We start from the raw sequence: 16,840 nt of genomic DNA on the forward strand, positions 1-16,840 counted from the left end.
TTCTCAACCTTCAGAGCAGACAAAGTACGCTTAGCCTATCCCAACCATTGGCTCTGCCGACAGCTGCTTCCATCCACCCAAAAAAGTGAGAGCCACATCTGGGAGACAGTGGGAGATTGTGCTCATGAGCCAGAAAGCAACCGCACTTCCTGGGCTCTGACCCCTGCATAAGTCACTCTGTCTCACTTCTTCTGCTAGGGTTATCTAGAGTACATACAAAATGTCAAGCACAGAGCCTGGCATATCTGGGAGAAGTAGGCCGACCTTTGATGGATTCTGTGTGGCTTGAACTGGGATAGAACACTTAATCGCTGCCTGGTGACTCCTGCAGAGTTAGAAGTCCTGGCTGACAGGGAAGTGTGAACTGGAATGAGGAGGCCAGAGAGTGGCAGGCACTTGGTAGGGGCCTGGAGGAAGGAAGGGGGTACTCTCAGGAGACCATAAGATGCTCAGATGATAGGCAGAAGAGATTCCCAGCTCGGAGAACAGTGCCTACAGACAGGGAAGACAGGGACGTTGGTGCCCACATGCAGCGGCCGGGGCTCTCACAGGGCGGAGGGTGGTAGGGTGGCCAGGGAAGGAGCCCAACATCGAGGAGTAAGACAGGGAAATGACTGCAGCACGGTATCAGACTCCGCGTTACGGTTTTGGGTTTTCCAGAAGACCCCTCCAGCTGCAGGCAGGGCAAGCTTTAGAGACAGAGATCATCATGAAGGCCTGTTATTATATTATCTAGGTTAGACATGAAGGCCTTGAGCTAAGGCAGGAGAGCCAAGATGCCAAAGACATTTTAGAACACAGAATTGAGGCTGGGTATGGTGGCACACTCTTTTAATTCACCACTCAGAAGGCAGATCTCTATGAGTTCAAGGTCAGCCTGGTCTACATAGTGAGTTCCAGGACAGCCAGGACTATGTAGAGAGAGACCCTGTCTCAAACAAACAAACAACAACAACATCAACAACAGCAAAAACTCAGAACTGGATGGACTTGGTGATCAGTCGTGCTTGGGACAATGCATAGGAGGGTGTCTAATGTAACTGGAATACCCAACAGTGGCAATCTAGCTACTTCCTCAACTTCTCTCCACCCCAGGCTGGCCATAGAGGGCTCAGTTTGCTTGGGTGTGATGGGTGGGAGTAATCAAGAGGGTCCATTTCAGGATGCTTCGGTTAAGATGGCATGGTAGGTCAAATCTGAACACAGCCTAGAAACCAAGAGGCCAGCCTATCATGAGTAGATCCTGACGGATGCCATGAGGGTAGTGATGGGGATGAGCAGACACATAACCACTGTGAGGTGGGCGCCTAGAGGGACCAGCAGAAACAGAGATCTGGATTCCCGGCATCAGAGAAGTCAAGGAGAGTCAAGAACTCAGAGAACAATTAAGCAACGTGGATGCTTAGGGAATGACGTCACCATAGGCACCACTGGAGGGTGTTGAGCTGGCTGCCCTTGAGGACCGGCAGGTGGCACACACATTGGACTCCTTAGCTGTGTTTAGTTGACTTGATTGGGCCCCCGAGCACAGCCAGCCAGACCTCTGCCCCTACACTCACCTGTGCAGAGCTCCTGTGGTAAGGGGAGTAGTGGAGTGGGCCAGAGACGGCCGCGTCGTGAGGCAGGGCTGGATACTGGCTCTGCATTGGGTGAGGATGCTGGTTGCCATAGCTCCCATAGTTATAGCTTCCCGTGTACCTGAGAAGCAGCAAGCACAATGGATGAGTCACAGCAGAGAACAGTCAGCTTGATACCTTGAAAAAAATCAACCTCTTCTGTTTTTTTTTTTTTTTTCTTTTTGTCCCCGCACCACCGGTTTTTCTTCCACTTGATCCCCTCCAACACCCTATTGGCCTTGATGTGGCGAGTCTGAAACCCCAGGTTGGTTTTGCTTTTCCCTCAGCACTCTTGACAAGCTTGCACCTCAGGGGATGGAACCTGGCTCTGGGGAAGCCTCTCCTCCCTGTGTCAAAAGCCCATTGCACATCCTGAAGTCAAACGGGGAGAGAAAAATTGCTTTGGACTTTGTTTCTGCGTTCCTTGAACTTCCGCTGGGCAGTGGAGGTGAAGAACCTGGGGAACTTGATGGCGAGAAAAAGCAGGCCAGAGACCCTGGTGCTGAGCCAGGCTCTGTCCCTGTCTAGCACTGTGATCTGTAGTTACTCACGGCCCCATTTCTCACATCTGTGAAATGACACACAGGATTGCACTGGGACCACTCATGTGACAGCCATGCCACATGCACGCAGGCTCACACATGCACACGGGCTACGACTACCATGACTGCATATTCTAACACGTCCCGGCAAAGAACTGAACCTGTGGCCACATGAGTCTCTATTCTACCATCCTTGTAGGTTGAAAAAAGGGTGTGAAATGCAATTCTAAGAGCACATCGTGTTGATGGAGGAAATGCCGCGGGGAATAAGCTGCCCGTGGAGATCCCGGGCTCTGAGCCGTGGGGACACACTGACCCATAGGCCTGTGCCCACCTTCAAGCCCTCTGTCTTCTACTGGACCACCTGTGTGGGAGTTGCCTGAGCTGCCCCTGCGCCGCAGCCGCTTTGTGGCTTCTCTGGCCAGTCTGCAGGCCTGTGAGCAGCTGCAGGTGAGGCCCCAGCACTGTGTGCTAAGAGTGGTTTTGAGCCTCTGCTCAGGAAGCGCAGCATAGCTGCTGTCTCCTGACAGCCTGCCCGAGTTCAGGTAAGGCTTCTGAACAGAGTGCAGGCCACGCATCCCAGCAGCACCCCCACCCTGGTCTGCACGCAACACGGGCAAAACAAACGATCCTGGTTGCAGAGCTCCCTGAACCTGGAGCATCACCGGGGTCCTCTAGAGATCCCCACGGCACAGGTGGGGTAGACAGGGACAGGACACACTGTGGCTGGGAAGGGGACATGGGGAATGCTCAGCTGGAGCTCCACAACTTGCCAGTTGTCTTGGAGAGCCACGGGACCATTTACCCTTCCTTCCCTCCTTCCTCACCTGCATATCGCTGGGGTTACACAAGAAGTTCTCTAGGGTTATAGGGCTGAGGAAGGCACACAGTCTAACCAGAGGGCAGCTCCTGCCTGTACTCTCACCTGAATCCTTCTCAAGTGAAATGCCAAGCAGGTCACCTACCCGTGTTCCTCTCTGTGGGAGTAGACTGGTATCCTGTGTGTGACGGAGGAGGGAGGCATGTGGGCGCTCCTCATACAGGGCAGTTGTTGGGAGTTCTCAGCTGGGGACCCAGCGGCTGTCGTCACTGTATATGTTAGCGACCACGTGTATGACTGCATTGCTCCTACGGAGACAGATTGCATGGCATTGGTCACTAACGGTTGTGGCTTCCCACTGCTCCTAAGCTGAAAGTCAAAATCGTTTGTTACAAGGCACCCTCTGGTTCAGCTCCCCCGCAGCCCCTGGCCTAGCAGCAGAACACTGCTTCTGCGGCCCAGCATCCGTGCTCTTCCCTCACTACCCACACAGTCTTCAGAGATGAATCCAGAGAAGCTGCCTGCTAACTCCAGGCTAGCTGGGGCCCCCCAGTGCATTGTGGGCCTCTGTGTTCCCTACTTCAATCTTCAGTTCCCCATTCTGGAAGGTATGAGATTTGAAGGTGCGAGGTTTGAAGGATGCCCCCCGTCCCCCACCAGAGTGCAAATTCCATGAGGCTAGGCTTGTATCCGTTTGCCCAGCCTGGCACCTAGGACAGTGCCTGGCTGTCCAGACACACTCAGTAAAGAGGAAGAAGAGGAACGGGAAAGACAGGAGGAAAGGAAGAAAAAGAATACAAAGGCTGGCAGAGCGTGGCCCAGGCAGGCACCCGCAAAATTAGCTTTCCATGTCCAACTCGGACTGCTTAAGCCATGTAAGCAGCTCACTAACTACAGCTATCCCATGCTCATCACTAACCCCATCTGCTGACTTAGCACCGGAAACTGCAAGGACCTGGGCCGGAGCGGCGGCTGACAAAGGGTCCTCTAAAGGCACATTTTATATATGGTTAGAATTTTTATAAGAACAATTTAAAAGCTTGCTAAAGCCAGTAACCCATTAGGCAAACTTAATTTCTGATAAATTTTAAATGTTGAGAGCAGAAATAAAATCATTTCACAAGGTGTAAGGGAACAGGATTCGGTGTCCTCTTTTGGGTACACAGAGAGCTGGAGAGTTGGCGACACGCTGCTTTTAAGGGGCTGGAGAAATGGCTTTGAGGTCAAGACTGCTCTCTTCAGTCTGCTCTCCCGACTGTTCAGTTCACATCACAGACCGCCCACATGGCCACCACAACCCACCAGTAGCTTCAGTCCCAGGAGAGCCATCCCCCTCTTCTGGTCTACAATCGGCACCAGGGATCATGTGGTGTACACACACGCAGACAAGCAAAACACCCATCACGCACAAAGTAAGATAAAAATAAATTTTAAAGAAAATAAAGTAAAATCCTATGTTGTCTGCAGAAGCCCATTTCTACCTTAAAACTCTTACAGGAAGACAAAGGAAGAGTTTGCATATTAGAATTCAGCCTGCCTTGCCCAAGGCTTTGCTGAAAGCACAGGGAAGGGTGGCAGGAGGGGGCAGAGTTGGTGGACTGGAGTTTTGTTGCAGGCAGAGACCTGGCAAGGAGGAGCCGGGAGGAAGGAGGGAAGGAAACCCTACTGTAAATGTATTGTTTTATTACTGAAAGTGCTTTGCTCTAAGAACTTATGTAAATCTGCAAACTCGGAATGCAGATAATACCGTTTTTTAATAAAATGGCAATGATTTACTTCAGGAGCATGGCCAGGAGGTCTGCTCTGTTGAGCATCTATCACAAGCCAGGTTGTGGGAGAAGTGCCTTCACAGACATCCTTAAATTAAGAAATCGCTCCTAAGAGCTGTACCAAGATCAGAGAGAAGACTCGCGAGGCTAGTTGCAGCCTCAGGTGACTGGATTAGATGTGCCTCCCTTCTCTTAGCCTGAACCTTTCCTTAGGGGTGAGGAGACGGCTCCACTGGCAAAGCGCTTGCTGCACAAGTGGGAGGATCTGAGTTCAGATCTTTAGAATGGATGTAAAACGCTGGGAGCAGCTGTGCCTGTGACCCCAGGGAGGCGAGGACAGGAGGGTGCTGGAGCTCACGGGCCACCAGCTCCCGGTTTACAGAGACCTTTCTTACAAACAAGGGAGAGAGTGACAGAGGACATGTGCAAGAATGTACACCTTGGGTGCACTTGTGAGCACATGATTATGTACCCATGCACAGATCACAAAAACATAAATTTCATGAGATTATCGCACTCTTAAAATTTTAAATGTTTCCCTTTTTTATTATTAAAATGTGCTGTTTCTGGGTAAGCTGATGATTTTTAAACTTTTGGTTTTATTTTGTGTTTTCTATAATAAATGCATTTTGCTTTTGTGAAAAGAATTCATAAAAAACGTAAACAGATTTACTACCAGAGCTGTAATGAGAGGGAGTGAAAAGTCTGAGAGAATAATTAGCCAGTCACAACAAGCAAGCGCTTAACCCTTCAAGCCCCAGTACCTTAGGGCAGTGGGCAAAGTCAGTGGCTATTTAGAGGGGCAGTCAGGAAGGCGGAGGGTTTTCCTAAGCAGTAGAGAAACTTCCCGGGATAGCCATTACCAGAGGGAATGCAGCAGAAGTTGCTTTTGTCTGAGCCCCTGGAGCACAGCAACTGTTAATTCAGGTCTCCCTCCCCAGCATCAGGCCTGCCAAGGCGTAGGTGAGCAGTAAACTTTGATTCCATTGAGTCAGTTGTTGAAGGAGCCATGCTACGAGGAATGGCAGTTATCAAACAGAAAGCGAGAACTCCTGGGAAAATGAGCCCGCGGTCTAGGGAACAAAACTTCTAAATGGCCATGCGCCAGCAATCTAATGCATCCACTCAGGCAGCCTTAAGCAGATTAACACCTACTGGCTTGGGTGAGAAGCAGTTTCTGTCTGGGGAGCAGAGAGAGCACCCCCTGCACGCCAGCTCTTGGGTGGGGACCTCCAGTGAGAAGCGCTGCACAGGCTGGGCTCAAGGGACACTAATAAAGGCCAAGCTGACACAGCCCAAACGCTTGTCATTTGTTGGTTAAACTACAGGGCTTCCCTATCGCCTGAATTCCCATATTTCCTTTCCTAGCCTCCAACCCCACACCACACACACAACCCCATGTGTTTAACAGTCTGAGGGTAGTGGTAGGGTTCCCGAACATTCAGGATTTTATAAAGACCCCCCCTCCCAAGGGGCAGCTGATGGCTGCTTTATAATGCCGACACTACAATAAGGGACCATTTTTCTCCCCACCCGCAGGAGGACACTCTTCCTCAAGGTTGTGTGGGTTTTGGATGGGGTTGCAAGCACAGGCCAGAAAGTGTGTTTGGCAAAGAAAGGTGGTCAATAATTTTTTGAATGAAATTAGTGAATGTTCACCCGACATAAAGTAGCATATAACAACCACACTTCCCACTCCCAGATCCCTGGAGATAGTGTTAAAATACCATTAAAATGCCAATCCTGAGGCCACTGGGTCCAGCAGGGGAGCATTTACTGTAGTAAGAGTAAAGGTGACTATGCTGTTGGTTCCTGTGGTGCAGCCCCCTGAAAAAAAGCTTTCCACCAGTGCTGGTGATCGAATCCACGTGCTGAGTGAGCACTCAATTACACCCCCAGCCCAGAAGTTGTGAGATTCTGCCAAACACTTGTGTAAACTGGCCTTTTCTCCAATTGTCCAGCTATACAAAACCACCGGACCTCTTCTCCCACCTGAAAAATCTGACCTAAGTCTTTACTTGCAGTTTCTCGGGAATAAGCTCTGGTGAGTGTGTGGAGAATCTGGAACTCGATGCCCTAGACATTCGCTAGCAGTCACCTGCAGCTGATCAATATCAAAACCACACGGGTTTTCATTTGAGGAGGTGTATAAATTGTGGTGGATTTTTGCCTGCATGTACGTGTGTGCACTATTTCCATGCATAGGGACTGGAGTTACAGAAAGTCACGTGGGGGCTGAGAGCATCCAACAGTCTTAATCCGTAGCCATCTCTCCAGCCATGGCAAATAATTTGTTTGCTTGTTTTTAATTACTATAATCACAAAAAAGTTCTACTTGGATAATGATACTTGTTTCCTGAGATACACTAAACAAACATGTATTATATCTTCCAAGACTGAGACAGAAAGATTATGTACAGAGCTCTGCCTGTACCTCTCTCCATATGCATCTGGGCTGCCTCAGCCCTTGGGCTAGCTGTGTTTAAGGAGCGTGCCCACCGACATGGGAGGCCTTGGCTGTTTGAGTTGTTGCACTAATAGCTCCGTGGTCAACATCAGATTGACCAAAGTGCCCAGGGGCAACAAATGAATTCCCAGGAAGACATGCTGACTTCACCTCCTGGCACGCTCCCTGACTCCCATGCGGCAGCCAGTCCTCACTACACCAAGCTACTTCTGCCTCCGCCATGTCCACATGCCCCTCCCCAGCCCCTCTGTGGTCAGGCCCTTGTGACTGACAGATGCCAGCTCCTCAGAGAAGCACTGTCTGTGCACCGGCTGGGCAGGGCCCCAGAGACTTGTTCACAACATGCTGCTCTTTCGCTCCTGCCTCTCACAGCCCTTTGGAGTTACACATTTACCTGGGACTTAGCGTCTGTGTTAACTCTCACCCACCAAGGGGCAGCGGCCAGATCTGCTTTGTTTTCACGTCTGTACCTCCAGGGCTGGGCATAGACTAAAACACAGAACCCTTCTTTATTGCACAAACAAATGAATAAAAGATGATGTGGACGGATGAACAAAGTCAAGATGTGATGGATGGAGTGAAATCAGCACGCGGGAAACAATCTTTCTTTCTGCCCTGGTTCGTGTCTCCTAGTTCTGTTCCTTCAGTGAGGAGGAAGGAGCTGTGACGGAGGGGGGGTCACTGTCAATGAGTCACCAGTGCCCACCGTTGGGAGCCACTGGCCGAGGCGTCCCCGGCGTCCTAAGAATAAGTGGGCTTTTGTTACTGGGGAAGTCGAAGGGTCAGTTATCTTTGGGACATCCTCAACTGCTGCGGAGTAAGTACAGCTGGGCTGGCCAGATGTTCTACAGTCAGGGCACTTGTGAGGAATTCCCCGTTTCATCGGGCGCCCTAACTTCCCAATGATTGAGTTGGCTGGTTTTGTGTTGCAGGGAACCTGGGTGGGAAGCTGAAAACACGAGCTTAATCGTTAACTTTTATTGTCATTGCCAAAGGAGGGAACACTTAACATGACATCATAAATGGGGTTTTAAAGCCCTTCGCTGGCCTGCCCCGACAGAGTCTGAGCTTAACATTTTGTTTCAATGACATTAAAGAAATGCAGCCCATGTCATGTTAAATGGACAGATCAATTAGGCACCACCTGCCATGCCCCAAGGCAGAAAAGAGCCCCCCTCCCCTAGAGTTAAACTTTCTGAACTTTGCCTGACCAGGAGGGAGGCGGCAAGCCCACAGAGATCCAGGTGGGTGGGTGGCAAAGGGCTGGGTTTTACCCAGTGGAAATGCTGGTGTGGACTCCCATAACCAGCCACTTCTCATGAGATGCCCACAGGCTTAGTAAACGCACTCGACACTGGCCTTGACACAGGACTAAGGTGCCTGCGCTTAGTCCCTTTCTCCCCACCCACACCCTGTTTAAAAGTGATAGCACAGTTTTAAGATAAAATACATCTCTGCATGGGCATGGAACTAGACACAGATATGAATAAGTAGAGAAACTGTTTTCCTGGTGAAGCCATAACTCCCTCTCTGGGACGCTGAGTCCTTCCCAGCCCTCGCATCAAAGACCGCCACGAGGTTATGTGCTAGATGAGCACACATGCTATGTTCTGTTCACTGCTGAAAAGCCAAGACGTGTTCATCCAGAAGAAGACACTGGTTTGGTGAAAAGACTCTGGGATCTGCCTGACCGTGACTCTTTAAGTCACACCTGATAATCATTTGATCAATGAAACTTGAACTTCTGGTTTGGCCTCTGCCTCGAGTCCTGTGATTACAGAGCTGGGCCAACACTGGCAGTTTATGCACTGCTAGGAACTGAACCCCAGACTTCATCAATGTCAGTCAAATAAAGCATCTTACCAACTAAGCTACACTCACAGCCCTGACTCTGGGTTCCTCAGAGAAAATTTGGTTTGAGTCTGGCAGCATGACTCAGTGGGAAAGGGACTTGCCGCTAAACTCCATGACCTGAATTTAATCCTTGAAACTCATGTGGTAGGAGGAGAGAATCAACTACCACAAGTTTCCATCTGACCTCTATGAGTGCACACACACATGCCCACACATGCACATGTGCACACACATATGCATACACAAATAAATGCAATTTTTTGTCTTTAGCTCTTTGGAAAGTAGATGGAATATAAAACAGCAATTTAATAGAAACTACCTGGCATGAACATCATATATTGAGTTAACTTTTTAAAAGAGCACAATGGGTATGTTTTACTAGATTTATATAATCATTTTCTAAGTTATAATATTATTCAGTGAAAGTATGCACAAGACCCCAAAGTTAAGAACTCTCCAATGCTACATTTATAGCATACACATAAAACCATGCAGCTTCTTAGGAGATTATATGTGTGTCTCCACTAAGACCACGGCCCATTGCACATCAAGATCCAGTCTATGGATCCAGACTTGGTACTGTAGGAAAATAGTATAGATACTTTTATGTAGGATGACATTTTTAATGCCCTCTGGAGATACCTGAGAACAAAGCTGGAATGTGCCAGAATCTTCAAAGCTTACAACCATCTGAAGAGAGCCTGTTTCACATTTATATTTCCAAGAAGGTACTTTTATGACCTGCAGAGTGCTGCACAGAAATCTCTCAACTCTTTTACGATATTCTTGTGGCCTTGGTGAATGTCACACCTGCCTCTACCTGGAGGCCTCCAAATCAAAGAAAGCCAGGCTGGCTCACTAGCAGGGTGACTCCGAGAGGCTCAAGTTAGGTTTCCCTGGATGCCCCTCACACCCTCCTGTTTCCCAACCACCCTCATCACACCGTTTGGGATGCAAAACTTCCCTGTGTGTTTCAGAAGACAGGACGGCCACGACTCTGTGTTTGTCCTGGTGATGGCAGAACTGTCAGAAGCACGGCGCAGGGAAGTGGCTCTGGGCAGCTTGTTGCCCCACTGGAGACCCAGGGATGATGACAGAATACTCTGACCAGGAAGGACCCCTGGGCGCTAGAGAGCTGTGAACAGCGCTGTCAGCCAGCAGAAATGTTTGTGTTTGACCTCCATCGTTCTCTTCCCAGGGAGTGCCCCAACTGCCTGTCTGAGGTTTGTTCAGCTGGGTTCCCAGAGTTTCCAAGCAGTGTGTCTGCAGGCACTTCCCATGAGCTCGTCTGCTAAGCTGTGAGAAGCTGCAGTCCTGTGGGTCTAAAGACCCGCTAGAATCCGGGGGAGCCTGATACTGCGAGGATGGGCACTTCTAAAGAGCTGTATTTAAAACGCTTTCCTTGTGACAGAACCCCCCCCCACCCCCCGTCAACGCTGTGTGCATGCATGCATGCTTTCCTTGGCAGCCCTGCAGTGTTAGTTCACACCTTGATTGCACTCTTTTCCATGATGCTTGTCTTTACTTCCCTCATCCCTGTGTGGCCTGTTGGTAGCAAGGCCTTGGCATGGCGGCATTCATGCCACACCTAGTACTCAGCATAGGACTTGGCACCTTAAATAGATTATACATGTATATGTATGCATGTATGCATGCATGTACTCGTGTGCCCTTCTCTCACACACAACCTATGAAACAGATTCTGTGCTGAAGATTTCCAATGCATGCTAAAAATACTGCCTCAGACGCTGAATCTGATATTGCTGATGAGAAGTCTGGTGTCAGTCTGAGTCTCCTTTGGTGATTATCTGTTTACTTTGGAGCTGGTAAGATCTTTCTAATTTTATTCCGTGAGTTTAGAGATGACTTCCACCCCTCAGCCCCATTTAATCACCTCAGGATTCAAAGAAAGGACATGTTATCCTAGGTCTTATCTCTGTATTCTGTAAAGCCTTTAAACTGTTATTCTCTCTTTCTCCTTCCCCCTCTCTCTCTGCCACCTTTCCTCTTTCCCTCCCTTCCTCCTAAGTTTGCTTTCTTTCTTCCCTTTCTTACTTCCTCCCTTCCCTTCCTTCCTTTCGTCTCTTATTTATTTATTTATTTATTTATTTATTTATTTATTTTTTAATTAAGAGCTCACTCTGTAGCCCCGTCCCACCCACCCTACAGGTGTGTGTGCACATGTGTGTGCGTGTGTTATGTGAGTGTGTGCACATGTATGTGTGCACGTGTGTGCATGCGTGTATGTGTGTGTTAAAAGGACCTTAACCTAAAATCAATTACACTCTTTCAACTCAGTTGCATTTGTACATCTGTTGGGTCGTCCATTTACCGTCATCATCCATGCCCAGAGTTTCTGATCTTCCCAAACTGAAGCTCTTGCCCTTCTGCCCCCTTCCCCTGCCTCTGTTCTCTGTTTCACTCTCTGAATTTGAGAACTCTCAGGTCCCCATACAGTGGAGTCAGACATTTGTCCTTTTACGGCCCAGCTCAACTCACTCAGCACAGCGACATCAAGACTCATTCAGGTTATAACGATATATTACAATGCCGTGTCTTCTAGATTAAGGCTATAAAAATACTCCATAGTATACTATGCTTCTGTCCATTCACCCTTCAATAGGCAAAGGACACACTTGGGTCCTTTCCACTTTGACTATTATCAATACTTTTACGGAAAGTGATATACAAATACCAGTTGTTTTAGACATGGGTGGGTGCCCAGGCTTGGGTGATTCTCGGGCTCTGTTCACAGCCGCTGCCTCACTCAGTCGTACTGTGGCTTGACACGGCCTCCCGCCTGTCCACCTTCCCAGAGACATTGCTCAGGTTTGGGCTTGCGTTTCTGGTTTTCAAGAATGCCTGTATACTAACTCCCATAACATTTTAATAATTTCAGTGGCTTACTTGGGGGAATAGAGATTTACCATATGTTTAATCTGCCCATCGGAGGCAGCGACATATGGAAGACGTACTAATGAATAATTTGAGACCTGCCAGTCTTCCACACATCCAAAATTCCTGAGTGTTGGTATTTCTCTGTCTCTTGAGGAAAACCGTTTTCCAGAAATCTCTTGCCTTCAGCATCTATCTGCCACCCAGTACTTTGGAGGCTCTCCTTACCTGTTGTGCTAAGGCCAGTGTACTCAGGGGATGGGTTGCTGGCAGGGGAGGATGGAGGCGGCACCTCCACAGACGTGGCAGATTTTTCTGGAGAAAATGACGGCACTGGTGAAGGGGTGGGCGGAGCAGCCTCAGTCAAGATAATCTCTTCCTGGACTTCTGCTACAAACAGAGAAAAGGTGAGTTCTTAGATCCCACGGTCAAGGCCGGCTGCCTTTACAAACCACAGAAATGAAACAGGCTTTCTAATCTGCGTTGCACTGGTCACTCCCTGCGCAAGCCTGTCAGTGGTTTCCACACACACAGGTGCCCTCTACAGAGGAGGATGGCTAAGTCCCCACATCCCCACCGAAGGTTCCACTCACCAGTGCTCCCCTCTCCCTTCATGGCTTGCATGAGCTCATTGGCCCTCTCCTGACAGTGCAGAGATTCTAGCAAGTAGAGCACGTAGTCGTCAAACATCAAGTGAATTAGGTGGAAAGACCCTGGAGAGAAAAGATCACATGGAGAAGGGAGTCAGACCACCTGTGCATTCCCCCACCTGGCCTCCGCACTCCCCACTGCTCAGCGTCCATCAGCAGCAGCGCCCACTTCCATTCTTTCTGAGGTAGATGCTTCAAGAATGTGCACAGCAGGGAAGGTGCCCTTTAGTTCATGGGTGTCTACCAGTGGACCTGATAGAATCCCAGGAGCAGAATTAAAATAGTAAAATTACAAGTTATTTCCCTAAATGCTTTTGAAGCTTGCTTAGAAAAGGTGCCTGGTGGGACTTTCAAGGACTACTCTTCACTTTGAGTGTACATAATTCCTTACAAAGGAAAGCGAACGGTGTTACGGATATTTTAAAGACCACCCCATGTACCCGGGTCTGGGTTCAACAGTCTCCTAGGTCTAAATCCACCCAGCACAGACGGCATTGTGATGTCTGTGGTTAACTAAGAGAAACTAGTTAGATCGAGTGAGTGCTGCGTGGCAACACTGTATCAGCCCAGGTACGTTACTATGTTTAATCTGCATCTCAGCCATGGGAGGGAAATAGCAGTTTCTCCCAAAGGGAGAGCACGGGCCTCAGGAGTCACGGAAGCATGCAACGCCACTCAGGTAAGGGGCAGACCTCACGGAAGCAGGCAACGCCACTCAGGTAAGGGGCAGACCTCACGGAAACAGGCAACGCCACTCAGGTAAGGGGCAGACCTCACGGAAGCAGGCAACGCCACTCAGGTAAGGGGCAGACCTCACGGAAGCAGGCAACGCCACTCAGGTAAGGGGCAGACCTCACGGAAACAGGCAACGCCACTCAGGTAAGGGGCAGACCTCACGGAAACAGGCAACGCCACTCAGGTAAGGGGCAGACCTCACGGAAACAGGCAACGCCACTCAGGTAAGGGGCAGACCTCACGGAAACAGGCAACACCACTCAGGTAAGGGGCAGACCTCACTGAAACAGGCAACGCCACTCAGGTAAGGGGCAGACCTCACGCAACGTGACGTTCTCTGAAAGGAAGACAGTGAAGGTCACACTGCAGAAGGAGATAAGTATACAGTAGGTGCTTAATAAGTGGTAACTTCTTATCTCAAGAATTACACAATAACTGATTCATCCAGTTACAGTAAAAAAAAAAAAAAGTCAAAGGATAGCATCAAATACTTAGAGCATTTGTAATGAAGAAATTGTTTTATTTGCTAGGATGTTGGTCTAAGTCAACATGGATGGAATGAAACATCCATAAACTGATCAATGAGAATGGAAAACCCTGGAACACACCCAACAGGTCTGTTAATTTTCAATCGTTCTTCAAACAGGAACTTTGTAGAGCTCTTGCCCCTGCCTACCATCCTGCTGTGGTTCTCTGAGTACAGGAATGAATGAAGACCCTGTCTTAGCAAGGGCTGCCGTGTCCTTTAAAACCCATTGTTAGGATGATTGAATAATAAGCAGTTCCACGCCAGGGTGTCGTGGCCCAGGGGAGGGTAAATATAGAAGCAAAACTGTGGAGGGAGGGAGGGAGGGAGGGAGGGAGGGAGGGAGGGAGGGAGAGAGAGAGGGAGGGAGGGAGGGAGAGAGAGAGAGAGAGAAGAGGATGCTGTAGAATTCCCCCATCCTCATTCTGTGCCCAGCAGAGTCAGCAACACAGCGAGACCCAGTGCACACCTATCAGAGGGACCAAGGAATGGGCAAGCACCACCCAAGCACTGCCCACTCTACCATGAACACCAGGCTAAGCTAGTCAGCCTCCCAACAGCACTGGGAAAGCTAATTTGTGGGGGGAAATGAAGGCTTAGAGAGTAAAAGCCACTTGCTGGCTGAGCTTTTTTAGCTTATAGAGAATGAGAGCATTCTAAAATGAACATTAGTGTACTTACTATATAGCTTTATGATTTGCTTGACATTTTTTTATATTTAAATCAGATGTGTTTTAATTGAGAGAAACATTAAGTTCCCATCCTTACTGTAATTTCCCCTACTCTTGATGTTAATCCCTTTGAGTAATCAGTAATCTTGGATCTGTTATTGCTCACGTGTGCTTTAGACTGCGAACATACATGCAGAGCTCCACAAGCAACACATAGGAAGATGATACAACACACTACACAGTGTTCCGCAACTTGCTTTTGACGGTTCTCTGTTTGTAGATGCAGGCACCTTGACCTGTAAGCTGCAGCTGAATGGTCCTCAATGCCAATTTGCCCATGCTAGGTAGCTGACAAATTTTCATCGTTGAAAACACAAAACAATCCTGCACAATAAAGGAACTTCTGGAGACATCACAATCCCTGACTTCAAACTCTATTACAGAACTACAGTACTGAAAACAGCCTGGTATTGGCATAAAAACAGACATGAGGACCAATGAAACCAAATAGAAGACCCAGATATCAATCCACACATCTTCGAACACCTGATTTTTGACAAAGAAGCAAAAAATATAAAATGGAAAAAAAGCATATTCAACAAATGGTGCTGGCATAACTGGATATGAACATGTGGAGGAATGAAAATAGACCCATATCTATCGCCATGCACAAAACTCAAGTCCTGATGGATCAAAGACCTCAACATAAAACCAACCGCACTGAATCTCATAGCAGAGAAAGTGGGAGGTACACTTGAACGCATTGGCACAGGAGACCACTTCCTAAATATAACTCCAGCAGCACAGACACTGAGAGAAACAATTAATAAATGGGACCTCCTGAAACTGAAAAGCTTCTGTAAAGCAAAGGACACGGTCAACAAGACAAAATGACAGCCTACAGAATGGGAGAAGATCTTCACCAACCCTACCTTGGTTGAGGGCTGGCTTCCAAGATATACAAAGAACGTAAGAAATTGGTCATCAAAAGAACAAATAATCCAATAAAAAATGGAGTACAGACCTAAACAGAGAACTCCCAACAAATGAATCTAAAATGGCTGAAAGACACTTAAGGAAAAGCTCAACATCCTTAGTCATCAGAGAAATGCAAATCAAAACATCTCTGAGATTCCATCTTACACCTATAAGAATGGCCAAGATCAAAAACACTGATGACAACTTATACTGGAGAGGTTGTAGGGTAAAGGGAACACTCCTGTATTGCTGGTGGGAATTCAAACTGGTACAACCCCTTTGGATGTCAGTGTGGCAATTTCTCAGAAAATTATGAAACAACCTTCCTCAAGACCCAGCAATACCACTTTTGGGTATATACCCAAAGGATGCTCAATCATTCCACAAGGACATGTGCTTAACTATGTTCATAGCAGCTTTGTTTGTCATAGCCAGAACCTGGAAACAACCTAAATGGCCCTTGACCGAAGAATGGATAAAGAAGATGTGGGACATTTACACAATGGAATACTACATAGCAGAAAAACTAATGACATGTTGAAATTTGCAGACAAATGGATGGAGCTAGAAAACATCATATTGAATGAGGTAACCCAGACCCAGGAAGACAAATATCATATGTACTCACTCATGAGTGGTTTTTAAACATAAAGCAAAGAAAAACCAGCCTACAAACCACAATCCCAGAGAACAAAGAGTACCCTAAGAGAGACATACATGAATCTAATGTACATGGGAAGTAGAAATAGATAAGATCTCTTAAGTAAATTGGGAGCATGAGGACCATGGGAGAAGGCAGAAAGGGAAGGAGGAAGGGAGAGGAGCGGAGAAAAATATATAGCTCAACGTAAGCAAAAAAAAAAAAAAAAAAAAAAAGACAAGCAAAGCAAAAGCACACAAAAAACACAGTCTGTTTTATGGGGCCTGCCCTGCAGCGACACTCTACTAGAGAAAACTGGTTTTCTCTTTTCTGATAGATATCAATTACAAATAATTTCTCGGTTATGGGTAGGACTCAGTGTCCACTTCCCCTTCTCAGTGCTGGGGATTTTGCCAGGCTCAGGTCTGTGCAGGCCTTATGTGCACTCTCAGAATCTCTGCCAGCTCGTGTTTCAGTCCTGTTGTGTCTGGAAGACACTTTCCCTTGGAGTCAGTCATGACCTCCGGCTTGTACAATCTTTCTGTCTCCTCTTCAACATAGATGGCTGAGCTCTGAGGGCCAGGCTGGATAATGACATCTCATTTAGGACTAAGTACTCCGAGGCCTCACACTCTCTACACCTTGTCTCAGCTGTGGGTCTCTGTTAATTCTTCCCA

The 16,840-nt window shown here is 48.0% G+C and overlaps 1 protein-coding gene across 2 annotated transcripts in view; it reads right to left on the reverse strand.

Annotated features, from left to right (window-relative positions):
- Rfx4 (regulatory factor X4) overlaps positions 1 to 16,840 on the reverse strand; it is a 64,989-nt gene that overhangs the window by 8,941 nt on the left and 39,208 nt on the right. The window contains exons 10-13 of one of the 2 annotated variants that reach the window (XM_038315102.1): positions 12,557 to 12,676; positions 12,192 to 12,353; positions 3,124 to 3,286; positions 1,560 to 1,698 (exon numbers count right to left, since the gene is read on the reverse strand). In XM_038315102.1, coding sequence (XP_038171030.1) covers positions 1,560 to 1,698; positions 3,124 to 3,286; positions 12,192 to 12,353; positions 12,557 to 12,676 — 584 coding nt within the window. The remainder of the gene's footprint in view (positions 1 to 1,559; positions 1,699 to 3,123; positions 3,287 to 12,191; positions 12,354 to 12,556; positions 12,677 to 16,840) is intronic. The other variant, XM_038315101.2, reaches the window with a different exon arrangement.

The sequence above is a fragment of the Arvicola amphibius genome, chromosome 17 (genome assembly GCF_903992535.2).
Source record: "Arvicola amphibius chromosome 17, mArvAmp1.2, whole genome shotgun sequence".
NCBI classification, from domain to species: Eukaryota; Metazoa; Chordata; class Mammalia; order Rodentia; family Cricetidae; genus Arvicola; species Arvicola amphibius.